We start from the raw sequence: 24,870 nt of genomic DNA, 5'->3' as shown, positions 1-24,870 counted from the left end.
GGTGAAACTGACCTTTTAACTGCAAGAACATTTTCAGAATAGGGTGCCACTTCCATCTATCGAGTTTAAATTATAAAGAGCTAGTAACATGAGTTGACAGGTATATGTTTTTTATGGTGATATACTGTCTGCACCCAAGTTTGCACAACGCAAGAGTATTGAACTATCCGTTGGATCCTTCACAGCGTTTGGTGGCAAGCGCATGGCTTGGAAAAGATATTGCGATAGTATGCTACCAAAGATCTTTCGATGCTTGAAAAAGACTCTTGCCGGCGTTACATGAATTCTAGAAGAATGATGTCAGCTAGATACCGTGATGCCCAAAATATACTCAAAATGGTGTTGGCAGCATGTCGGGTACTTTTTCCATACAACGCCCAATGTGGTGTTGCACGTCCACTCGAATGAAAATAACTATGCACTCTCCCCGGACTAGTTTGTACCGTGCTTGAGCTTGCGCCACACTTTGCTACCGAGACTGACGGACGAATCGATTTGACCATCGGCAGGACCAAACAGCAGACGTGTGATTTCAATAAACTGTCCTGGCGAAAGTTCTTCGGGCCGCTTCGACGCCCAATCCTCCGGTAACTCCTGTTGGATAGAAAATTCGTCCCCCTCTTCGCGCGCCTGCATAACACTCGCTGGTAGAAACGGCGGCGGAGAGTTCAAGAGCAACTGTACTTGTTCGGCGTCACCGTCTGGGACAATTTCACGGCAGAGTTTCTTGAGAGAGTTGCGGACCGTTTTGCGTCGCTGTTGAAAGGTAGACGTCACGACCCGACGCAAGTCGGCTGGTCGAACTCCAGCTAGTCGTTGACGTAGCCGAGCCGGACCCAGAAAATGCAAACCAATCAAGGCGGAATCGACCTTGGGCTTGGGGTAAAACACGGTCGGTGGAATTTTGAAGTGACACGTAACGTCGGCGTAGAGTTGGAAGACAACCGACAGGATTCCGTAGTCTTTGGTAGATCGGGCGGCTACCATTCGTTGACCTACTTCCCATTGCATGGTGACGGTGGCACTGTGGACGGCCCCGGCATGGCTGGCGTCGGCCAAGGCAAACAGAATCTGCGAGGTAATGTAGTAAGGAAGGTTGCCAATCACCACTAACGGCTGTCCCTCAGCTTCGGCTAGGTCCGCGTAACTCACTTGCATGACGTCTGCGTGCTGCACACGCAACCCGGGGTGCTTCTCCCGCAAGATCTGCACGGAGCGCTCGTCGAGTTCAATGGCTTGCATATTGGCGGCGCCGTACGTTTCCACCAGCCTATCGGTCAAGGCACCCGCGCCCGGTCCTAGCTCCAAAATCCGCTCGACCGAGGGTCGGTGCTTGGTTGCATCTTGGTGAAAAGTGCGGAGAATTTTGGCAACCGTGTTGGGATCCTTGAGGTAATTTTGACCGAGCGATTGTTTCGGTTTGTAGCTCCCGGCGGGGAGTTTCGGAGTTGCCGTGGCTTCCGCGAGCGCCACTGTCGTTGTCGGAGGCACGTAGTTGGGATCATTCTCTTCCCATTCCCATTCTCCATCTTTTTCGACCCAACCCGCGAGCGCTGTTGCATGGCATGGTCTCGATGGGCATGTTTGGCAGCCATTGGGGACCCCCGTTGTACCGATCAACGGTCGTCGTGTCGGGTATCCGAGCGCTGTCGGTATTGAGAATGCGTGTACCGAACATTCGCGGATGCTCACAAGCAGAGCAGTTTGGAGCAGTAAGAGAACATGGAATGCTTTCATGAAAGCAAAGTTTTTCATGGTAGTGCTGGTGTGAAGCACGCTCCTGTTCGCTTCCAACAACAAACGATGGGTTGATGTCGAGACACATCTCTGGAAGGAAGACAAAAACTCGTTGGACGGCAATTTCGAGGAATGGATGGCTCCCGGTTCGAGTTCGTGATTCAATCGAGTCCTGGACGACAAATGTCAAACAACAAAACCATCACAACTGTCACAACTGTTGATACAGCCCAGGATCTGCCTTCCAAAGATTGAACACACCGTGGCAAGCAATGAAGGAATTCCTGAGTCTGGGTCACGTCGAGAACTAGCGAGTGCCATAACGAGCGTGATCATGGCTCCTCTCGTTGAATTGCAGAAGTATCTGTTTTCGGTGGTAGCGGTACTCCTGGCGGTTCCGCATCGACGTGTTTTCTCCAGGCCTGGGTGGGACCGAGGAATAAACAACGACTTGGTGGTACATCTGAATCACGCCGGAGCCTCGCCATCCCCTACAGCCGTCATCGATCGCGTATACGAACACTTGCTACTCGAACAAACATTGGGCGGATATGCTGCCGCCAAGGTTGTCGAAGAGGAACTGCGACGAGTGTACAAGCTCACGGCTGAATTAATTTGTGTCCATGACCACGAGGACACTTGGTCTTCTCCAAGGACCGATGGGTCAGACACTATTGCCTTGGTGGAAAGCGCTACGGTTGCCTGGACACGTCTGTTTTACGCGTTTGTATCCTCCTTGCAAGAGCAAGAGAAGAAGAGTACTGTGCCGCAAAAGAGCCCCAAGGTCATTCTAGTTTCCGAAGCCGAGTACGCGGCCAACGTCGTGGCGGCGAGTCGCTGGGCGACTACTCATCCCGACTGGACCGTCTTGGCAATTCCTACAAAACTAGACGCAAAAGGAGCGTCGACCGGAAAAATAGACACAGATGTCCTGCAAGCCATGCTCGATGGGGACTACGTGTATAAGGGGACTGTGAAACTCAATCCATCCCGAATCAAACTCGTCTGTGTTACCCATGTACCGACCAATTCGGGTGTTATCAATCCGGTACAAGACGTTGGGCAACTTATCGCCGCCTTCAATGAGAAGTACCAAAATCCAAGTTACCGGCTTCCATCAATTCTCTATCTTGTCGACGCGTGTCAATCGGTAGGGCAACTACCTGTAGATGTGAATCGCATCCAGTGTCACGGTCTGGTCGCAACGGGTCGCAAGTATCTCCGCGCTCCCCGCGGGACAGGGTTTTTATACATTGCGCATAACGTCTGCCAATACGTATGGCCCCACCACATTGATCACTATGGGGTACCGGTGTCGGAGGTTCCACAACAAACTTGGAGTGTCGGGACCCCCGTTGAAGACGTATTGCAGTTTGCCCCGAGACAGGGCGCATCGCGCTTTGAGTTTTGGGAATCCAACGTTGCGGGCAAATTGGGTCTCGGGAAAGCCATTGAACACGCACTTACTGTGGGGTCGAGTCAAATCACTGATTCTATCGTGAACGATTTGGTACCGTACTTGTACCAACGGCTGCGTACGATGCCTCATGTACATTTATACTGTCCACCGGAATGTGGCATCGTCACGTTTTGGGTGGATGGCAAAGATTCCGTAGATGTTCAACGTGCCCTCTGGCATTTCGACGAGGATGGCAAACGCTTTGAGGTTAGCGTAGTTCCAGCCACATCGACCCCTCTCGATTCCGCAAGGACCAAAGCACCAAACCTTGTCCGGGTATCCCTTTCCTATACAACAACAACACAAGAGCTGGACTTGTTCGTCGATCGCCTATCCAGACTTTTTGTGACTGATGAAGCATAGAATCAATCCCGCATTGCTCTGAACCTACTTCCCACAGCCAACATTTGCCTCGACCATTCATTGGCGAATTTAACAATGGCCCAAAGCTGTCGCTTGATATCCAATCCTCTTGGAACCCAAGTGTCGACGTAGGAACGCTTGAACAAGATTCTGGTCTACGCGTATCTGAAGATGCACTTCAAGCTGCGGTATAGAAAAGCGTGCTTTCGCTGACGTCTGAATCCAACACGCTTCCCATCGCAATGTAACCGGCCAAATCGTGTCTTGATCTCTGTACGGCCGTTCGCTTTCGTTGTCGATTGTCCTTTGGATGCGTTCGATTCCAATTGAAACAACGTATCATTCGACTCTCTGCCGGCTCCATCCCCGTAGAAAAGGGAATAACCCAGGAAGACATATAACGAGTTCCAAGCATCCCTGCACTACGGCACGTCCTGGAGTATGATGTGTAGACGAGTTTGTACCATTAACGACAACGACAGCAATGTCATTTTATTGCACTATAAATCTCTGCCGGCTCCATTTTTGTAGGAAAGGATATGGGTAGTCCAGGAAGACATGGAACGAGTTTTAAGCATTCGTGCACTGCGCCACGTCCTGAAGTAAGATGTGTAGACAAGTATGTACCATTATACGACAACGACAACAATGTCTTCATATTTCACTAATAAATGCCAAAAGAGACGAAGCATCGGACTTGGATTTTACAGTTTTTTCGGTTTCAGCACCTTGTACAGCGTCGCATCGATCAAACCCAGGGTCGTAAAAGTTCCTCCAATGATGGCGCACAGCGAGGTCAAATAGTCGTACCATTTCCGCCCTTCCTTTTCGACCACTACACTCATCGGACTCAAATCGTAGCTGAAACGTGCCTCCGGTACGTTGACATCGTCGTAAAAGACAATTTGTGATTGTTCCAAAAACTGATACGTCAACATGGAATTCGCATCCGACGAGCCCATATTCAGGTGCGTCGAAACGACTTTGATGTAGTGGTGAAAGGCCTGATGGAAGGCTTTGGTTAGGAACGCTTGCCCATCCATGGGTGCAAATTGTCGGTGCTCCTCCGGGACTTGTTTGAGTATCCGTTTCGACTTGCGGTTATTTTCGTCAATGGGTTCCCCGAAACTTAAATGGTTCACCACGTGCGATAGATTAGTCATGGCGGCGTTCAAGTTGTGACTTTTGGATTTCGCTTCCAGATGAAAATTGCCCGGCACCCGGTTGACCATCAAATGTCCCGATACCTGACAACCGGGATGATCCGGTCGGTTCTGTTGGTACAATTGTCGTTTCTTTTCCACTTCGGCTGGATCGGCACTATCGGACGCTTTGGAATGCCATTCCTTAAACTTTTCGTCCATATCAAGTTTACGTTTGGCGAACGAGGTAAGGGCCGGGATGGTTCGATCCATTTTGTAGTCGGGCGCCACCGCTTTGCCCTCGTGGTACCAGCGCAACGTGGGAAAGGCCATGACGCGCTGTGCGCGGCACAAGTCGGCTTCGGCCATGCAATCAATCTTGGCGACACCAATGGGCATGCCTTCCTTTTTGACTTCTTGCGCGAACAATTCCCACGTGGGCGCGAGCCGTTGGCACCAAACGCACCTAGAAAAACAGGGTGAGACCGGATGGTAAGTTGCAGCGCGTACGAGGCAGGCAATAGAGGCATTGCTATGAACGATGGACACGTACCATGGAGCATAAAGGTCCACAAAGGCCATTTCGTGCTCTTCCATGAAATCGTCAAAGGTATCCGCCGTGAGGTCTACCACGGCTTTGCCATCTTCCGAATGAATTTCGTCCAAACTCCGATCGTGACTATCGTGTACGACTTCCCGACCTTCCCTATTGCGTCCCGAAAAGATCCTTCGAATCCCTTGGGCGTCGAGTTGCCACTTGTCGATGTTTTTCGTCACGTTCTGCTTGTTCGTGCCCAAGGCGTCCCACACGTCGATCGAAACATAATCGCACTGCAAATCCGTGAGCGTAATGTTGAAGTTCAAGCGAATTTGCGGCGACGTGTTCTCGTCCAATGTAATGGACGTGGCAATACCCGTGCGCGCAAAGGCGGCCGTTTCCGAAAGGAACAACACCCCCATTACCACCAGGGCACACACACTCATAATGGCACCCAAACTGGTTGCCTACCACACGACATCCAAAGAAAGATAAGAGAAACGTGAGAGACAGTGTGCTGCCGCGTGTGGGTACAACGCATTGTGTATTTCAGCAAACTACGGTCTTTGCAGCAATCGGCCTACCTCTGTCAAATCTTTCGGGACACGCCGGTAAAAGTCCACCGACGACATTACCTGCCGTCGGCCTCCACCACCGTTAATGTTATTCTGCATGCTGTTGGATACACTGTATTGGTGTATGTGTGTTGAAAGGCCTCGAGAGGAAAGGAATCAGAGTCTCTCGCTCAATGGCAGGGTATCCGCCTCCAACGCTGCAGGATGAAAACACGAACGGGACGAACCGACTGACTTGCTGTGCCGCTGAGCGCGTGCGAGTCATTTTCCGTAGTTTGTTTCGCGCAAAACGAGAGCATGCGTAGCGAGAGGAGCTCACCGACGACGACCTACGCAGTACCAGGGTTGCTAGCGCAACCGTCTGGCCTGTGTACGCGAATACAATCACTGTAGTTTCGTCCAGGCCAGTCCTAAACGCCGTGACATGTATGACAAGCTATTTAGTAGCCCTCTCTCTCTACTAGTCAAGCCGCGCCCGCAGCTACCTTTCGGGAGGGACGGGGGGAGGCAGTCTACGTGTTCGCACAAAATCAATCGAGCGGTAGTATCCGCGGAGTCAGGCCTCTTATCTACACTTACATTTTACAATATGCCTGCAGCTGGTGTATCGTTGTGTAGCGGAAACTGTAAAAAGTAAACAGCAAATATTGGTGTATTTATGAATGTCTCCAATGGCTGGCTTCGTACCATATTGTAATTTTCGGTCTCGTTTGTGGTAGATGGGAAAGCAATACTCTAATGCGTAGTTATTCATGTTCAGGGATGGAAAGAAAGGATTGCGGGTAGCGTGTTGTCATCCATTTGGCTGTACCAATGTACTCTTTGGTGTGACCTCATGTTTCATTGATCCCGTCAGTATTCCAAAAAGACTAGAGGGGTAGTTTGGATGTGTTTATCGTGCAGGAGACGCAAGCTTCCACGTCAACGCACCACTCTAACACAGCGACGCAAGGGCGGAACCAGTCGTGACGTGCGCACAGTAGGCTCCCATGGCTTCGGGACGCCACGCCGCCAGCTTTGGGGCATCCCGGACGGCCGCGCGGGCCTCCTGCTCCTCACGGATTCGTTGAGCCTCCTTGGCTGCCGCCGCCGCTTGGCGCCGTTCCAGTTCCAATTTTTGTTGCTGAAGTTGCTGTAGCTGCAATTGTTTCTGTCGCTGCTGTTCTTCCGCCACACGTCGACGTTCTACTTCAGCTTGCTTTTCTTTTTGAGCGACTTCAGCAGCGGCGAAGGCGGCTTGTCGTTCAAGTTCTTGCTGCTGCTTCAGAAGTTCTGCTTCTTGGGTGGCCGGTCGACCCAACACCACACGCTCGACGGTATCACGGATCAGCGTCGGCCGCGTGTAGTGGACGTACCCGACTGCGGCCAGGATTGCCGATACCACTAGAGCGGCGACTGCTATTTTGCGGCGCTGGCGGCGTTGACGACGTTGTTTGCGCCGGTACAGGGCAATGCGCGACACACTGGCGACGCTGCCACCCTCCGCACCAGCCGTTTCGGGCTGAAAGTCGGACCAGGTCGTTGCGCGTGAATAATGTGTCGAAGATGTGGATGTTGCGTCCGTGCTACTATGGTGGAACGACGATTCCGGTGGTTCCCACTGAGTTTTATTGGTGAGCTGTTCGTGAAAATATTCGCGCTGGAAGGTTTCGTCGTAGTAGACGACCCAATTTTCGTCGGGATTGGAAGTTTTCAGTTTCCGCGAGGGACGCTTTTCGGGAGATACGGTGGGCTTTGCGATCGAGCTGTGGTTTGCAAAGTTGTTGAGAATTTCTTGCATTTGCTTGGCCATGGATTCGGCCTGATCGGCCATTTGTGCCTGCACCGACCCAATTTCCGAACTGGCGTGCGTCTTTCTGCTCGCCACCGACATGGTCGCCAGATCTTCGGAAACATTGGGCTGCCGCTGAATCATGTTACGAATGGCTAGTTTTTCTTCTTTCAAAAAGTTGAGCACGGAACGCTCACAATCGTGCATGATTTCACGCGTCATGGCCGAATTGACCGACGTCAAACCGGAAACCACGGAAAGTTCATCATCTTGCAAAAAGAGTGGCGCCAAAACATCATCTTCTTCGGTTTCTTCCTTATCGTCGCTGTCCTCTTGGTCCACCAGATTCTCCGCCCACGCGTTGATCGTGCGTGCAAAGGCTTCCAATTCGGGATCCGTTCCGGGTGTCGTTGGGCCTTCCTTTTCGATCTGTTCCGACGACGGATACTGTTGTTGGCGCCGATAATATTCACGAAAGTCGTCCGTTTCCTTTCCTTTCTTGGAGACACTGTGGTGTTTGTTGGAAGTCCGCCGACGCCGACGACGCGCTTGTTGCCCCCATCCCGTGGGCGTGGTGAGTATGGACGGAGCGTCGGTTGATTCCGATTGAGGCCACTGCCCCGGCAACGACGCCGCGTCGTCGGACAAGGGCGTGTCGGAGGGCGGTGGAGCCGCGAGTTGCGCCGACACCGCTGGAGATTCCGGAAGTGTCGCGGGCGATGCGGCGGCCGGAGTCTCCGGTGCAGACACGGGAGTCTCGGGAGCGACAATGTTGCCGGTGGCGCCAAACTTGTCCACGTAGCGCTGGTACAAGAGAAGCGTTTCTTTTTCCTGCTGACGACATTCGGCTCGCCACTGGTTGGCCTTGTGGACGAGTGTTTCCAGACCCGAGAGTTCGTTGGAGACTTGAAAGTCGCTCATCGATGCCTTGCGGGCCCGCAGATCTCGGAGGGCGGCATCGGCGGCGGCTTTCTCCGCAGCGAGCCGTCGCGTCGTCTCGGTAAAGTGCTTGTTAAGTAGTTTCGCGAGTCCCCGCTGACGGAGGGCTTCGAGCTCGACGTCCTGCGTCTTGGGACGAAATTTTCCCGGAGACATTCCGGGAGGACTCGGGGATGAGGGAATGGGGGGAGGTTTTCCGCCCGTCCACATGATCGGCTTTTGATTGCAAAAGGATCGATAGCGAGAACAACAAGAAGCAACAGCAGCAGCAGTACGAGTTACACAATCCAAGGGCAAAAAGAGAACCACAAGCGGAATAGAGGCAAGATGTGACCCTTTCCTACTGACACGTTGCGGCCGAAAGATTTATCGTTGTGCGCAGAGTACCTCCTCTGTCTCTGTCGTTATACACCGGACTGTGTGTGCATCGAACACTAACGATACCGTTAAAAAGTACCAAGTGGGAGTGACCCTTCACACGTGTTAGGTAAAAACAAACACACATACGTACACGTACACAAACACGCGTAACTCTGAAAACGGACATTGGTAGGGCTTGGGTAAACACATTTTTGCAAAGATATGCTGCAACGTCTACTCACGCGCAGGCATGTCGGAGTCACCAATTCAAACTTGCCCACACGGTATCGATGCCGTTTTCGGAGGTCGAATCAAAATAAGGCTATGCCATCCGGCGTGACAACGGCTTCGTTCCAAACCTCGGCTCGCACCTATTTATAGAAATGCAACGAACTTTACTAAGTATATTTGTCGAGCTGGATGACATACCGGAAGATACCTATCTGTTTCCGATTTGAAAATTCTCACAGGGCCCAGATCAGCTAACGGTCTAGATTCGAAACCGTGACGTTGCTCTACTGGACCTCTGCGCGATCATTTCACTATTGCGATCCGTCGAGAAGGTCAAGACGGACAGACCGAGTTGACACCAAGGCGACAGATGGTGTCCATGCGGCGTACGTGCGGAAGGATCTACCGTTCCTGCGACAAAGCGATCCAAATCGACAAACACAAACAGATCCGGAAAACCGTCAGGAAAGTGTTCGTTGGTAAAAGTATGCCGGATAGAGGTAGGCCAATTTACTGTTATTCGTCAATCCACTTCTTGGTCGTCGATTGCTCTGTTTCAGCCTAGATCGTGTGCGTAACGGAACGGGACGTTGGATCGCTTGATTAGAAATCCGGTTGTCTCCAATGAAATCCGAAACTGCGGCATACAAGCCGCGGTGGGCGGAAACACTCTGGTTGTTGACTTTGGGACGGAGTGCTTTGGTCACTGTACCAGTGAACGCGTTCGTGGCGCCAAAGTTTTGTACCAGAACAGCCACGCCTTCACGAGTCGGTACGCAGACTTGCTTTCGTTCGTCCTCGGCAGTGCCATCGCGGCGGAGGCTCTCGGTGCCACTGGGACGCACGGTACTAGACAACGCCAAAGCACCCGGGGAAGAGAAAGATGATGATAATGACGAAGACGAATCGTCCTCAACGGAAAACCCGTACGCTGATCCGAATTATCCCGATTTGGAATTTATCAATTACGATGATCCGGAGTACTCCGTCGATCAAGGCGAAGAAATGAACACAATGTCGGCGGATTCGACCGAAGTTGAAATAGAAGCCATGCGGGAAGATCGGCGTCGTCGGAACGATGAATTTCAATTCCAGACTTATTATCGGGATACACTGCGTGACGGGGGTGTCTTCAAAGGCGAATGGACCGTCTACCGGACGTGCACCTTTCTTGATGACGACGAGGTTCCGGAGACTGGTAGAGTGGACGCCAACGGCATGCCCCGCATCCTCGAAGCCCCCGACGTCTTGCACGTGATTTCTCAGGCGCACAAACTCACCGTCGAAGCCCCGGAATCCGATCCCTTCACCATGTCCGTCGACGCCGAACGTATCGTTCACGTTCAACGTTTGGCGGAAAAGGAAGAGCTGGGCAATCCTCTCATGACGCCACGGCGGGAGGCGTCCGAGACGACGTCGGATGGTACCGCAGTCCAGACCGCGATCGACGACCGGAAGGTAGTGAACGCACTCTACGCTCCCGAACAACTTAGCGCCCTCGACTTTCGGGGAACGCAGGGCATCATGTGTGTCGGCAACGGTTACACCACCAGCGTTGCCGTACCGCTGGACAACCACCCGGACGGGAACACAGACCCTAAAGGAACGTTGGGTCCGTTTGCCGAGTACCGCACAGAAGTAGGTATACAAACGGACGCGATGCGCTTTCGTATCAAGCTGGACTATGCAGTGTTAAAGAAGGAACTGGGGATGACCAAGGGTCCTCCCCCGCCGCTGCGTTTGAAAACCATGACTGTCTGTCGAGAAACGGTCAACGAATGGCCGCGTATGAAGGAGGTCCGGACCAAAGCGGATCAGGCCATCTTGGACGCCCTCTTTGGTACTGTTGGTGCCCAAGGTGGGTTGTACGATCCTCCGCCGGTGGGGGGCGACATACAGGCTACTCGGTATATGCTCATTCCACTGGAAGGACGAGCGACGGTCCTGTTTCCTTACCAACTCGATCAGGACGATACCTTCGAAAAGTCTGGATGGGTCACGAGTTTGGACTGGACACCGGGACCGCTGCGGTTTCAAGTCGATCGCAAGGTACAGGGTCAGAAAGATTTGCTGTGCTTGCGCACTCTGGAACTGAGTGAAGTACAGTCTGCCGAAGCCGACCAGTGGCGTCCCCGTGACGGCGGAGAAGATATGCGCCAGTAGAGAAAATCCGCAGAAACGTATGACAGGTTGAGGTCGAAAGACAATAGTTTCTTCTTTTCTAGTTGCAGTCTGGTAGAGGGTGGCGGGATTTGTAGGAGAAAGCGAGCTTTTTGTCGCTTCGGTAAGGGTTCCATTGCGAGATAGGCGAATATACCAACAAATTAATTTAGGATGTCTGGTCGTCGCTCGCCATAGAAAAACATACGTGTTGCAGCACTGCGCGCCAAACAATAAACGCCGACGCCTGATCCAAACTCATTGTCAGGGATTTCCTCGATTAGTGTGCGTGTGCACATCAATCCTGACAGTGAATGCATTGATAGAATAACGCCGCCTCCCACCTACGTTCGGAAAAACCACGACTCACACTCAAAGTCTGTTGGCCTTTTACTACATCTGTGGAAAAGAAACATCGTCTCGGCGGCTTCTCTCCATAATTTGCATGAAGACGATCTCACTGTTGGTGTCTTTTCTGGTGTGGCACTCTGAAATGGCGAGTTTCGTACGATCATTCACCACGTTGACTCATCGGCAGAGTTATCGTCATCCGTCACACTTGCAAAAGACACGGAAATCGCTTGGAGATTCTCTTAGGCAGCCTTTTCTTTTGGATTTGTTCTCGAAGCAATCAGTTCTGCTGTTTTCGACGTCCTCCGCATCCGACGCCAGCGGAGACTGCACACACGCCAAGAAGAGAGTTGTCTTTCTGGGAACTCCCGAAGTCGCCGCCACTTCCTTGCAAACAATCTACCGAGCTTCTCAACATCCCGACAGCGCCTTTGAAATTGTAGGAGTCGTCACGCAGCCGGCCAAACGCCGAAAACGCAAGGGCCAGCTCGAAGCCAGTCCGGTAGGCAAGCTCGCGGAAGAACTCGACATTCCCGTACTCGCACCCGAAAAGGCCAAGGATGTCGATTTTTTGGATCATCTCGAGCACCAGGTGCGTCCCGATTTGTGCATAACGGCAGCCTACGGACAGTATTTGCCCAAACGGTTTTTGGCGGCGCCTCCCTACGGCACCGTCAATATCCATCCTAGTCTCTTGCCCCGATGGCGAGGGGCCAGTCCGGTACAGCGGTCCTTGGAAGCTGGCGATAATCCGGTTGGTGTGACGGTGCTGTTTACCGTTAGTCAGATGGATGCCGGGCCCATCATTGCGCAAACAGAACGGATGATTGACGAAGACGAAACAGCAACGACGGTACTACCGAAGCTTTTTGAGATTGGAACGAATCTTCTTTTAGAACACCTCCCAGCCGTTTTATCTGGTAAGATAAGTATGGACACGGCGACGACCCAAGACGGAACAAAGGCGGTCTCGGCGGCCATGATTCATTCCAGTGAAGGTGAGCTCAAACCGTGGCTAGAGTCGGCTCGAACTTGCCACAATCGCGGTCGGGGCTTTTCCATGTGGCCTGGTACCTTTATGTACTTTCAAATCGGTGGAGGGGAGAATGATAGCAGCGCCGACGGAGCTCGTGAACCAATGAAGGTTAAAATTGTGGAAACCCGTGTGGTGCCTGATCTCGTACGAGAACCGACCAACATCGTATCACTGGGCCCGACCAAAAAGAGTGGTCTCTACGTGACTTGTGTGGATGGGAGTGTTCTAGAACTGCTCCAAGTTCAACCTGCTACCCGCAAGGCCTTTCGGGCACGAGACTTTCAAAACGGATATCCCGGTGAAACGATCCGATGGGTCGAAACACCCGAAGATCAAAAGGACGACCCTGAAAAATACAACAGCCGGAAACGATCCAGTTGATTTAGCGCTACACCTCAGAGTCTATTGTATACACACTATATCGCCTCGTCTTCGTCGCTAGCTTCCACCTGTCCGGTGATCGGGTCCATCCCACACATCTCTCTCAGTGACTGATCCAAAAGGTGGCTGGGACGTACGTCTCCAACCGCGTTGAGCATGTTACGCTTGGCGTTGGGATTCAATGAGGCCTGTATGGTTTCCAACAACAGTTTCACCTGGGGTCGCTGTAAATTAGCTTGATTGCTACAGAGGTTGCACGGTAGTATCGGAAAGTTGGAAAGGTGCGCGTATTCGGCAATATCCGTCTCCATGGATTGAATAAGGGGCCGCATGACAGCGAGCGATCCCCTTTGGGACGTATATCGTGCAGGCATGGCCTTGGTTTGACCAGTGTGAATCATATTGAGCAGTAATGTTTCCAAGCAATCGTCGGCGTGGTGTCCCAGCATAATTTTGTTGCACCCCAGCGTTAGTGCCGTCGAATACAGAATGCCACGTCGGAGACGACTGCACACGGTACAGAACGATTTCCCCGGTTCCGTCTTATCTACGACGACACTGTACGTATCTTCGGTGACGACTAGATACGGAATCATCATCTCTTCCAACCACGCGATGAGCGATGCACCATTGTATCCCGGCTGCTTTTGATCGACGTGGACGGCCGTCACATTGAACTGGATGGGTAGCTGTCGCTGGAGCTGCTTCACGAGCGAGAGGAGCGTAGCCGAATCCTTGCCACCCGAAACGCATATCATAATATGGTCTCCTTCTTCCAGCATGTTGTATTGGAGACAAGTTTGTCGTATCTGTTTCAACAGCTTTCCTTTTAATTTGTAGAGCCGAGTGTTCGTTTCCTCGACAAACTTTTCTTCTGCGAACGACGATTGAGCATTCGGGATAACAGGTATGGATGAGCGTATGTCTTGATGACTACTACCGACGGCATCCCTGACTATCTTTGCCGTGCGTGTCGTTCTGGTGGGCACATTGTTCGACCCAATCCACCCATGGATTGCACCAAGATTCCACGTTTCCACCAGAAGAAAAGCCAATACGAGAGGATGATTCATCCACGCTGTAGCCCGTCTCTGTGCTGTAATGGCATTGCTGCGCTTTCTCATCCTCATCGTGATTAAAAACGTTGATTGAGAAAAAGCTGAATCCACCTTCTAGAGGTGGCGGTACCTGGATTATGTGTGTCAACGAACCAAGGCGGTAAGTTGATTGTGGGAGTCCAGGCAGGAGGCTTTCGAAACACACTCTAGAGACATGCGATGATAGACTTGTGTGCTAACCATGATATTTTCAAGGAATATCAATTTATATTAAATATAAATCGACGCTTGGAAAATCACATCATATACTTTTTATCTGTGTATATAGAGCTTCCACCGTTATATATGTTTACCGTTAAAAAGGCCAAGACGTGCTGCTGAATATAAACAAGCCACAAAAATGCCGGCTGGACAGTGAAAAGAGATCCACGCGATTGCATTTTACAAGTGACCGTGAATGAAGGAACCATAGGCGGACCTTCAGCCCACCCTCTTTCTGTGTGGTTCAGTCCCCGTACAATTCGAATTCAGAGTGTGTGTTGTCAAAAAGTATCTGGAGGATCGAAAGCGAGGATATTGTAGGTGTTCGAGGCCTCAATCGCACATTGAAAGTCGGTAAGCCCCGGTCGGTCCGCCGCGACAACACTATTGGCGTGTCGCCGACCGCTGGACAGCAACACAGGCATACGCCATGTCGACATTTTTCCGATCCGCCGCCATGACGCTCTTGTCACGTACTTTGCAAACATTATTGTCCAAGTACTTGTCCGACGTCGACGTGGAGGGAGTCAATCTGCCGTCACTGTACAGTTCCGACGGGCACAGCGGTTGGGGAGTACGTCTTTCCAACGTCAAGCTACGCGAAGGAGCCAAGCTCATGGACTTGCCCGGGAAGCGAAAAATAGCAAACCGAAGGAAACACAGACGGCGTAAGAGCAAACGACGTGACAGGAAAGCTCCGACGGTAAGCCACAACGTTCCCAGGGCCAAGGATTCCCAATTATCGAACGATTCAACCAAGGAAGCGACGGTTAATTCCGCAACGGATCAATCTCAAAGCAGCCTTGACGAGCAGAACGACGCAGCAAACAATAATCCCATGGAAAATACATCCGAGGACTCACCGACGTCCCGAACGATACTTTCGGAACGTGAACCAGAGATTTCCGTGACAGCATCCGAAACAGCGGATCCGGACCAACCAACTTCTTCCAGCTGGTTCTTTTGGCCGACAAGGAAAGCACCACTGCAGAGAGCAGCGAGTATTCGGAGCATACCCGCCACTGTAGACGAAGCCCTAGATGAAACGGATGCCGATGACGAAAAGGAACCTTTGGATCCCCTGGCTGGGTTTCTTGTCCAAGAACAGCCTCACGATTTGGACGAAAAATCTGTATTGCATGCCGGACTCGACGGCACGGAACACAATGTTGGAGAATCTGCAAATATGAGCGTTGATATTGACATTGATGAGGAAGTTGAGGATCAAGAGGAAGAACTTGGTCCACTGGTCCTGCGACTGGGAAAAGGTGGTACTGTTGGAACGCTGGATGTACGACTAGTCGGGAAGGATATTCACGTTTTCGTTGAAGATGCATTTTTGACCATTGAAGCAGTCCGTCTGAAGCCAAATGTTTTTGGTGATCCAGAGACCGAAGGGAGCAACTCCAACGATTCAAAAAAGAAAAAGAAAGAAAAACCTAAGCAGGAAATCAAAACCGTCGGAGACAGAGTTCTTGCAGAGAACGCGATTGCTCGTGCATTCTCCATGATCCCCAATTTGTTTTTGCGAGACATTTCTGTTCGATTCATCATCCGAGACGCAGCCGTGGAAACTTTTCAATCAGACCAGGAAGCGAGTGCAGCTATGTCGGAAGACTACGGGTCAGAAGACTCGGTGGTTGAACTGGGGATCGAATTCCTGTCTGTGACGGATGGGTCCGACTTCTTAGCGCGGTTTCGAGGCATGGATGAAGGGTCATCCGACGACGACAGTTCCGAAGGCGACGGTCACGACAATCGTCCTTCGGCGCAGCGAAACATCAAGGATGAACCTTATGACGAGAATGAATACCAAACGAAACGGATCCGCACTGGTCGAGGGCCGGAAGGTGGGATAGTTATTCGTCTCTATCCTGCAGCGGGATTACTTCCTGACGGGCCCTCATCGATTCCAAAACCCGGTTGGGCTCGAACACGTTGGTTGTCAACAACAGAGTTCTGCCTCCTTCGCTGCTCGGGGCTTGACGTCCAGGCTCGCGTTTTCCTAGGGACCAAACAGGAGCTATCGATCGTAGACGACACGTGGTACGCGGACGATTATGAGGAGTACACTGTCGATGCAATGCTCTTTGGTGTAGACTATATTGCTCCAGGTCCACAGCCTCCTCTGCCGCCAATGGAGAATCAAACAGGACTGGGGGAGAACGATGAGCAAATTTGGACTTATGAAGCTGCGACAAGATATCAGACAGACTCCAATGGTATTAGTAGCAGTGGCGTACAAAGTTCTTTTCATAGAGTTGCGAGGGATTTGAAGCCTATCGTCTGCGAAAATGACCATCTCCCTTGTGAGTATTGTCGGATGTGCTGGTTCGCTGCCCCTGGATGTGTTAGAAACCACCCTCTCGATGCTGCTTTACCTATGGCTGGTCTTGTTCTGAATTTGTCGATGAGAGACCCGCTCGAAGTAAATGTGGATCGATCATCTTTAGAAGTCATCGGCCAGCTGATTGCGATGGTCACAAGTTCACCCAGCCCTGATGAATCGTCTAACGGGCGAGATAATGGCAATCGACCTGGCTTCACTGGTATTGATGATAGCGAGCGAAGCACTTACAGTGCTTTGTCGAGAAGCAGTACACATGGGTCGCTCAATTCACGAAGTACTAGTCAGTATATGGATGATTCCAGCCACAGAAGTAGCTTCTCGACAGCCGCAAGTGCCTCGAAGAAACCCGATAGTGGAGAGGCTCCTCCGTTGCTGATGCGTAGGGGAGAAAATTACCAGTATAATAGAGGAGACCGGCCGCAAGGATCCTTCGAGGGCAGTAACGTTGCTGAATCCTTTCCCAGCTATATGCAACCAGAAAAAATTCAGATTATTGGCATGCATGTGCCAGAAATCAAGCTGCGTATACATGTCTTGCGGGAAAACGATGAACTTGTTGGCGCTTTCTCCTATTGGGATGTATGTGCCAAGTGTGTCACGATGGATCACCAACGGCTAAATGCATCTGAAACTTCGTTTCAAGACCTGAGATTCGACGTTGGCCATTTTGTGATGAGGGAATACAAAGGTATGGAAAAGAAACAGTTGGCTTCGGTTGGCTTGCGGCAACGAATTGTGGATTTTGATGAAATGACGGTTGAAACTCTACTCACGGAAGCTGGAGAGCACAAAAGACCGCCGTGGCCTTCCACGGCTGCTGCACTGCTTGACGTCCCACCGCCACTCGAAACACTCGCCTACGAATCGCGAGAGCGTCACGCGTTGCAAGTACGCTACATTGCTCTCTTTCAGCCTGGGATTGCTGTCGATTCTAGGCAGTCGCACGCAAGTATTCGTGTCGGTGCGATCTCAGTTGGCACTTCTTGGGGGATCAAAAACGCCATTTTGGCAGTCGTCGAAGAGGCAAAGGCTGTAGTACTCGGGCCATCGAAGGCAAGTATCACTGCCGATACTGAAAAGAGTCCAGAGCTTGTAGAGCAGACTAAAAGAGATTCGTTGATGAAGTACAAATTACGGGTCGACGGTGGTCACATTCGCATGGAGCCCCTCATCGATTTGCAGCTTCCATTAACTATCCTAAACGGAGAGAGCTCTTCAAGAAGTGGTGCCTTCTTCGAGACTATGCTGGAGCGCGTAGGATTTGCCTATGGGATCCCGACCAATCCAAGCATTTTTTATGACAAAAGTCTATCCTTGCGCAATCTCGCCGAGCTTCCGGAGAACGTTCGGCTTCGAATTTTACTATTTTTGAAGGATCTCAAACCCTTGGAAACTGCATTGGGTGTCAAACCAGAAGCCAATTCTTTTTTAAGGTGCCGAGCTGTCAACAAACAGATTGTAAAGATTGCGAAGAAATCCTCGCGGTACTCATGTTTCAGTACAACAGCCGCTTCCGATGACAGATCCGACCAAATATCTGATGCAGTGGGACGACGACAAGAGCTTTTGACTGAGCTTCTCAAGTTAGATGATGATGCACTGGAAGATCTTCTAATGCTACATCGGCGAAGCGAGCGCAGAACAGCCCGAAAAAAGTCAAACGGTCGGTAAATCCATAAATGACCTGAGGTGCTCTCACAGAATCACTGCTCCGTTGTTTTTTTCCCTGAGATCATCTGCTTTACCATATTTATAGCTATACACCCCAATTCAGTTGATGCAAAGGAAGCAGCAAATCTGGCTTGTAGCTCGATTAACTGTGAATCATCTTCAAGTACGACGAAGAGGGCAGACCGAAGGCTCGAAATCTCCAAGGCTGCCAAATGGTCATCCGCCAATTCGCTTTTGTTTTGTCGCAGCTCGACCAACCGACACAGAATCATGAAGCAAAATGACGAAACATCGAGCCCAATACAACCGCGCAGCATTGATTCCCTCGCCTCCCAATCGTCGATTCCCCAAGCTCGCAGCTCCTGCTCGACAGCTTCTAATTCTTGTCGCACCACGGTCCAAGTTAAATCAACGTTGGCACTTGTGATCCAATTGTGATTGATGGATATGGTTTCTTCTTCGTTGAAAACCTCGTGTTTCCATCCAGCTGGAACAAAAACGCACGTTCCCATCTCTTGTCGAACGCGAAGTTCGCGTCCCTGAAAATTGGGTAGACAGGAGGGTGGATAGAAAGTCCAAATTTTGACACCCCGTACGTTGAAACTCCAGGAAAAGGAATTCAACACATCCGCATGCGGTGTAGTCACGGATGCGGCAGGCCCCCAGTATACGAATCGATAGTCACCTGCTGTAAACCGAGTAAGAAACCGATTCAGCACGTCCGTTTCAAATAGTTCGGGGACCTCATACAATGGATGTAAAGCTGGATGATTCATCTCCAGCCATGTTTGCAAATGCCAGTCTTTCAAATAATACGAACAGAAAGAGGATCTCGCGTAGCTTTCTTCATTTCCCTGACAATGGGACGTAGTATTGTCGTTCAGGAGCTGTAGATATTCCTCGAGGGGCATTTGCTTTGTTGCGCATTCCGTCGCGCGGCCATCCTCATCTAACCCGTTCGCCTCTGAGCCATGGCTAAACGCGGGTTGATATTTTACCGGTACCAGTGTTCGCGAACCTACAACGTTGTGAAACCAATCACGAGAAATAAAAGAACAACATTTGCTTCAGCGATCGCCGTTGGAGCACCCGCGTTTGCCACCCCACTGTTCAGATACCTGCTTAAAACACGTCTTATCCAAACCGTATATCATACAGGGAATGTTTTTGAGCTGATAATGTTTGATAAATTTGAGTGGTGTGATTTCATCCGCGTGTACGACATCGATCGTGGGGCTCGTTCCGGCATTGCGAAACGAACCACAATGTTGCTTCCAGAAATTCTCTTGTGCGTGGTTCCGGACCTCTTCCCTATGATCCGTGCCTCGAAACTCCTCGCGGAAAGAAAGTCTGTGGGTGTGTAAGTCGGAGTCGGTATTATATCCGTCTTTTCGTGCGTTATCCCATTCCATTTGCTCCTGACAATACTGGAGCGCTCGACGTAGCGAGAGGGCGTGATCACTGATCCAATCGCCATCACTCGTTTCCTCTACTCCTCCTTCTGAAAAGCGAGTCGGCTGTTTTTGTGTCATGTCACGATTGGAGCACATTCACATCCCAGATATTGTGTAGAAGCTCCAGACGGCAACTTATCACGAGTGTTGTGAATGTCCAATGGAAGTGGGTATTCCAGAGTTCGACGGATGAGTGAGGTTTTGCTTGGCGTGCACCAGTTTCCGGGCAGGAACCGTCGAACTTTTTCACCGTCGCGTATGAAAACATGGTCCCGGGCGGAATTCATTAACAGTACACGACAAAAATATAGATATTGTATACGACAGACACATATATTTTAAATATGAGTACTTAGGGAGCTTTTGAGAAAGTAAACATAGGAGTTTTGGAACCGTTCGGCTTTCGGTTTTTATTTTATGTTAACCATCCGTAGAGAACATCGAATGGGCTTTATTTGCGAAGCAGTCCGTCCAGCTTATCGAATCGTAACACCTCGCGTTGTTCCGCTGTACCGCATGCTCAGTCCGTTTGCGTGTCGCCATCCACCAGTATTGCAAACAGAAAACCAAAACTTGCGCTGTCGCCGTACTGGAATCCGCGGACTCATATCGGGGGGAATTCCTCCCGTTTTGCAATAGCCAGACAAGGGAGTAAAGCAGTACTTTCCGGAGAATACGCACTGTAGCCGCAAGGGTTACATCAAAGCTTTCGACGTTTTTCGGCGACTACACCGCGTTCCCGCATAAAGCTGAGGCGCTCTCGACGAGGCTTCACCAGTGATCGCTGTTTTTTCACACACCATGGCGTCTCGACACACTTCATCACAATATGGTGTTACCATCAGTTTGTCGGGACAACGTTCGGACGATAACGAAGGGACGGGTGAGTCCGTTGCTGCCGGTTGCAGTCTCCGCGAAGCTCCCCGTCGTCGACGCCCCACTCTCGAGGCCGGTCTCGCTGTCTTTACCTGGGGTCGAGGTGAAGATGGCCAGCTTGGTTTGGGCGACACGTCGGACCAGGATGAACCGACGTACGTAGACGCTTTGCGCGGAGTGGGGGTCCAGCAAATTGCCTGCGGCTCCGGACATACCGTCGTGCTCACGACCGACGGAGAAGTCTTTACGTGGGGTAGGGGAGACGATGGTCGGTTGGGACACGGCGATAACGGATGGAAGTACGTCCCACGCATGACACAATCGTTAGCAGGGCAGATTGTGTTGCAGGTAACCTGTGGGAGCTACCACACGGCTGCGGTCACGGGCAACGGAGATTTGTATACCTGGGGCGGGGGTATGTATGGAAAACTAGGACACGGAGACGAAGCCGGACACGCCACACCGAAACGAGTCGAAGCCTTGGTCGGAGCCACGGTCGCTCAAATTGCCTGCGGTTCGCGGCACACGGCCATCGTTACCGCTAGTGGTGCGCTCTACACCTGGGGAGACAAGGAAAATGGAGTGGCTGGTCACGGGGAAACGGAAGGTCATCAGTACTTGCCAAGATTGCTGGAGAGTATGGCAGCCAAACGAGTGGCACAGATTTCGGCGTGCGGGTTTCACACAGCCATTGTAACGGATGCTGGAGAGCTTTTTACTTGGGGTGAAGGAAAATTTGGACGACTAGGACACATGTCAGAGCGAAACTGCCACTCGCCAACGATTGTAGATTACATGGTAGGGAAGAAACCCAGACAAGTCTCGTGTGGAGGTTTCCACACTGCTGTTGTATCGGAGGATGGACGATTGTATACGTTTGGAGGAGGAGAACATGGACAGCTAGGCCACAATGATCGAGTAAACAAAATGACGCCGACATTTGTAGAGGCATTGGATGGAATGTTTGTTTCGCAAATTACCTGCGGTTGGTCTCACTCCGTCGCACTGACGGTCAAAGGGCTTGTTTACACTTGGTAAGTGGCAACTCGTCTTTTTAAATCATTTACTCTAGGCCAACGGTCTTCGCTGACTCTTCTGCGCTGAAAACAGGGGCAATGGCGATCATGGAAAGCTAGGCCATGGCAACGGCCGCAAGGTTGCCGTGCCGCAAGCGGTTGAAAACATGAAAGGCTATCGTGTTGTTTGGGTCGCCTCATACAACGAGCACACTGCCGCTCTCGTAGAACCAGTTGATCACAGCTTGGGGTTGGCTGGAGCTGTCCCCGTTACCGCGGCGTACACCTCACAGATTCGAGCATTGGTAAATGATGAAGAATTTTCTGATGTCACGTTCATGATTGAGAATCGACCCATCTACGCTCATCGTGCAATTCTGGCACAGCGATGTGATCACTTTGCTGCCATGTTACGTTCGGGCATGCGAGAGAGCGTGGAAAGAATCATTACGGTTCCCAACGTTTCCGAGCCAGTGTTTCTGTTGTTGCTCGAGTATATATATACGGATACTGTCAGGATTGACGTGGAGCACGCCACAGAGCTATACACAACGGCTGATCTGTACCGTTTGGAACGCTTGCGTGACATGTGTGCAACTGTTGTACGCAGGAATCTATGCGCTGACAATGCCGGTCCACTCTTGTTGGCAGCTTCAGATGCACATTGCTATGTGTTGAAGGACATGTGTATGCGCTACATCATTGAAAACTTTGATATTGTATCCAAGACCGATGGAATTAAGCAGTTGAGCCATAGCTTGCTATTGGAAGTCCTTTCTCAAAGATGATGACAACCTTCATTCGTTTCAATGAGTGTCTGTACCACCAGAGAGTCCAAAGTTAATCTATTTACCTAGTTGATAGGTTTTTCGTCCTGCTAGCGCTACTTCATTCAGAGGGCTTGTGACTATGTCGCATTCCATTAAATTTATTAATTGCCATTACTTTCACGAAACCACCAAAATATGCCCTTCAGCTGCGTTCCGTTGAAAAACAAAGTCACTGTTAGTCAGCGTTCCAAAATAATTCTCGAGACGATCCATAGGGAATGTCAAGACATTCAGATTTGCCCCTATACTAGACCACTTACTCGACAGTAAATCCAAAGATCATCTCGCTGAGATGTCTCTCATTGGATCAATAGCATTGAACAGCTTTCAAAGTAGCAATGATATCTATGAAGGTTAACCTGACGCAAGTGTAAGTCAAGGCGAAGACTTTCGTTTGCAACGCTTTACCAAGTCTTCCAATAGCTGTTTTGTTTGGACCACGATTGTGTGATCTCTAGGCAAGACCGAAATTTCGAGTTTGAGTGTTTCCTTCGTTTCGTTTACTGCTTCGGGAAGACGTTTGAGCTTTTCATACATTATAATTTCTTTGCGGAATGTTTCGAGGCAAAAGTTGTTGAAGGTCCCGTAATGAGAGAATTGCATGCGAAGCATAGTCTTGTAACAGGTCAAGGCCCTCCCATATTCCTTGTTTTTTGAGTATGAATATCCTAAATTGTCCAGAGTCTGCACAATGCGCGGGTGGTTGTGGGAAAAAATACCACGTTGGAGATCCAAAGCTTCCGAAAAGGAGTGAATAGCATCTCCAAAACGTTTGCGTCGGTTCAAAATAGATCCAATGTTACAAAGTGTATCTGTAAGTTGCATCATAGTGGTATCGCGATTCGACTCTTGACTAGACCAAACAGCGCGGTAGATCTCTAGAGCGTCCTCAAAAGTTGCTTGAGCAGCAAAAAGCTCGCCGCCTTCGAAATACAAACATGCGAGGTGGGACTGTATTTGAGCAACTGTCTTGTGTTCATGGCCAAGATTTTTGGTAGCAATCTTGGAGGCGTTTCGGAGATCGCCAAAGGCCAAATCGAACTTTTGCAGCGCCACTCTTGTTGATCCTAGCTTAGAAAGCGAAGCAGCAACTTCCAGGTGATCGCTGCCGAGAGTTTGCCGACGCACTTGAACAGCTTCAGCAAAAAGATTCTCCGCTGTATCATGTTGCCCCATCCGCTGTCGACAGACTAAAAGCAGTGAGCACAGGAAGGATGAGCTATCTACAGCTTGAAATAACATGTTCAAACGATTCATGATATGCATACCTCCGACATTGTGCATAGCAGCGGCAACGGATGGGTGACAGGGACCAAACCGCTGGGCTTGCGCCATTAGAATCGCTTCGAACATGGACAGACTTTTGGTGAAGTCTCCAGCATTCAAGGCCATCTTCGCGGATTCGTGTAAATCGCGACCGGACAGATGGAGTTGATGGTCGTCCACCGACACCACGGTGTCACTGGCGTTACCTACCGACGCCACATCTGCGGATGAAACCTTTTGCTTGTTACGCCAAAAGAATCCCACAGGAATGCATTCTCTCTCGTCGTATGATTTCTGCTCTTCTTCAAGAAATCCTCCCAGTGAGGAGACACAGCAGCTCGAACTCTCCTGCGAAAAATTTGTCGCCGAGACTAGGTTAAAATCTGGGATGAAGTGATGGGAAAGATCGTTCTCCTCAACCACGTTTAAATGTTCCGGAGCCGGGTCTTCCAAGTTCGGAGGTTGACATGAAGCGGAAACAGGCGGAGCCAGCGGAGGCCTAGAAAGAGGAGCTCTTGGTTGAAAGAGCTTGAGACTTTTGGTCCCCATGGCTGGATCGCTGTTCAGCTGTGAACTGGTATCAGAAATTGCGTACATGATGATGATCTTCAATCTCCGTATCTCCGCGTCTCCTTAAGGACCGCGAACGGACTTTTCAATACTATCAAACGTTAAACCCTCCACCGGAAAGCTTACGATTGTTTCGGCCGGCACTGACAGTGAGAGGATCAACGTTCAAATGACAAATTACAACACTGCTTGATGAGACAAGGAAAACGACTTTGTCAAAGCAATACTCGTACCGAGAGCATCTTGCGGAAGGTTCCGTTCCCATAGAAAGATGCGAAGTCGATGTGTTTAGCACACAAAGAAGGCCGGGGCATGCAACCCCCAATAGCTATGTAGGAACTAATCTATCTGAGCAACATGAAAATATATACAGTGAAAAATTCCTGAATACGGTCATATTCGTCCACAGCCAAGTACCTGGACTGCATTTGTTATTGCCTGGTAACTGCCACATCCCGGTCAAAATTAATTGTAA

At 50.6% G+C, this 24,870-nt stretch overlaps 9 protein-coding genes across 9 annotated transcripts; 4 read left to right on the top strand and 5 right to left on the bottom strand.

Moving 5' to 3' along the window:
* Positions 1-510: 510 nt before the first annotated feature.
* PHATRDRAFT_3351 (predicted protein) lies at positions 511-1,449 on the bottom strand (the record flags this gene model as incomplete). Its single annotated transcript, XM_002182836.1, has 2 exons — positions 511-620; positions 717-1,449. Coding segments are annotated over 2 exons (843 nt in total), but the record flags the coding sequence as incomplete, so codon positions are not given.
* A 622-nt stretch (positions 1,450-2,071) lies between these two features.
* On the top strand, positions 2,072-3,559 carry PHATRDRAFT_38946 (predicted protein; the record flags this gene model as incomplete). The annotated part of the gene is made up of 1 exon (XM_002182958.1): positions 2,072-3,559. One exon carries the CDS (start codon positions 2,072-2,074, stop codon positions 3,557-3,559), a length of 1,488 nt encoding a protein of 495 aa, XP_002182994.1.
* A 704-nt stretch (positions 3,560-4,263) lies between these two features.
* PHATRDRAFT_14990 (predicted protein) lies at positions 4,264-5,871 on the bottom strand (the record flags this gene model as incomplete). The annotated part of the gene is made up of 3 exons (XM_002182835.1): positions 4,264-5,167; positions 5,255-5,706; positions 5,824-5,871. The coding sequence occupies 3 exons, from the start codon at positions 5,869-5,871 to the stop codon at positions 4,264-4,266; spliced, it is 1,404 nt and encodes a 467-aa protein (XP_002182871.1).
* Positions 5,872-9,560: 3,689 nt separating this feature from the next.
* On the top strand, positions 9,561-11,278 carry PHATRDRAFT_48476 (predicted protein; the record flags this gene model as incomplete). The annotated part of the gene is made up of 1 exon (XM_002182957.1): positions 9,561-11,278. The coding sequence occupies exon 1, from the start codon at positions 9,740-9,742 to the stop codon at positions 11,276-11,278; it is 1,539 nt and encodes a 512-aa protein (XP_002182993.1). The 5' UTR covers positions 9,561-9,739.
* A 688-nt stretch (positions 11,279-11,966) lies between these two features.
* PHATRDRAFT_14917 (predicted protein) lies at positions 11,967-12,974 on the top strand (the record flags this gene model as incomplete). Its single annotated transcript, XM_002182956.1, has 1 exon — positions 11,967-12,974. A coding segment is annotated over one exon (1,008 nt), but the record flags the coding sequence as incomplete, so codon positions are not given.
* A 155-nt stretch (positions 12,975-13,129) lies between these two features.
* Positions 13,130-13,885, bottom strand: PHATRDRAFT_4674 (predicted protein; the record flags this gene model as incomplete). The annotated part of the gene is made up of 1 exon (XM_002182834.1): positions 13,130-13,885. A coding segment is annotated over one exon (756 nt), but the record flags the coding sequence as incomplete, so codon positions are not given.
* A 3,473-nt stretch (positions 13,886-17,358) lies between these two features.
* Positions 17,359-19,915, bottom strand: PHATRDRAFT_48473 (predicted protein; the record flags this gene model as incomplete). Its single annotated transcript, XM_002182833.1, has 4 exons — positions 17,359-18,448; positions 18,531-19,358; positions 19,406-19,501; positions 19,812-19,915. The coding sequence occupies 4 exons, from the start codon at positions 19,913-19,915 to the stop codon at positions 18,445-18,447; spliced, it is 1,032 nt and encodes a 343-aa protein (XP_002182869.1). The 3' UTR covers positions 17,359-18,444.
* An 879-nt stretch (positions 19,916-20,794) lies between these two features.
* On the top strand, positions 20,795-21,893 carry PHATRDRAFT_3182 (predicted protein; the record flags this gene model as incomplete). Its single annotated transcript, XM_002182955.1, has 2 exons — positions 20,795-21,747; positions 21,824-21,893. Coding segments are annotated over 2 exons (1,023 nt in total), but the record flags the coding sequence as incomplete, so codon positions are not given.
* Positions 21,894-22,634: 741 nt separating this feature from the next.
* On the bottom strand, positions 22,635-24,604 carry PHATRDRAFT_48471 (predicted protein). Its single transcript, XM_002182832.1, has 2 exons — positions 22,820-24,604; positions 22,635-22,705 (listed from the first exon to the last, which is right to left on the bottom strand). Exon 1 carries the CDS (start codon positions 24,420-24,422, stop codon positions 22,935-22,937), a length of 1,488 nt encoding a protein of 495 aa, XP_002182868.1. The 5' UTR covers positions 24,423-24,604; the 3' UTR covers positions 22,635-22,705; positions 22,820-22,934.
* Positions 24,605-24,870: the final 266 nt, after the last annotated feature.

The sequence above is a fragment of the Phaeodactylum tricornutum genome, chromosome 17 (assembly GCF_000150955.2).
Source record: "Phaeodactylum tricornutum CCAP 1055/1 chromosome 17, whole genome shotgun sequence".
Taxonomy (NCBI): Eukaryota; Bacillariophyta; class Bacillariophyceae; order Surirellales; family Neidiaceae; genus Phaeodactylum; species Phaeodactylum tricornutum.
The sequence above is the reverse complement of the archived record's forward strand: the minus strand, read 5'-3'. Positions and strand labels throughout refer to the sequence as shown.

Coding starts and splice junctions, on each gene's coding strand:
- PHATRDRAFT_48471 (XM_002182832.1), bottom strand. CDS start 24,422: ATGTACGCAATTTCTGATACCAGTTCACAGCTGAACAGCGATCCAGCC.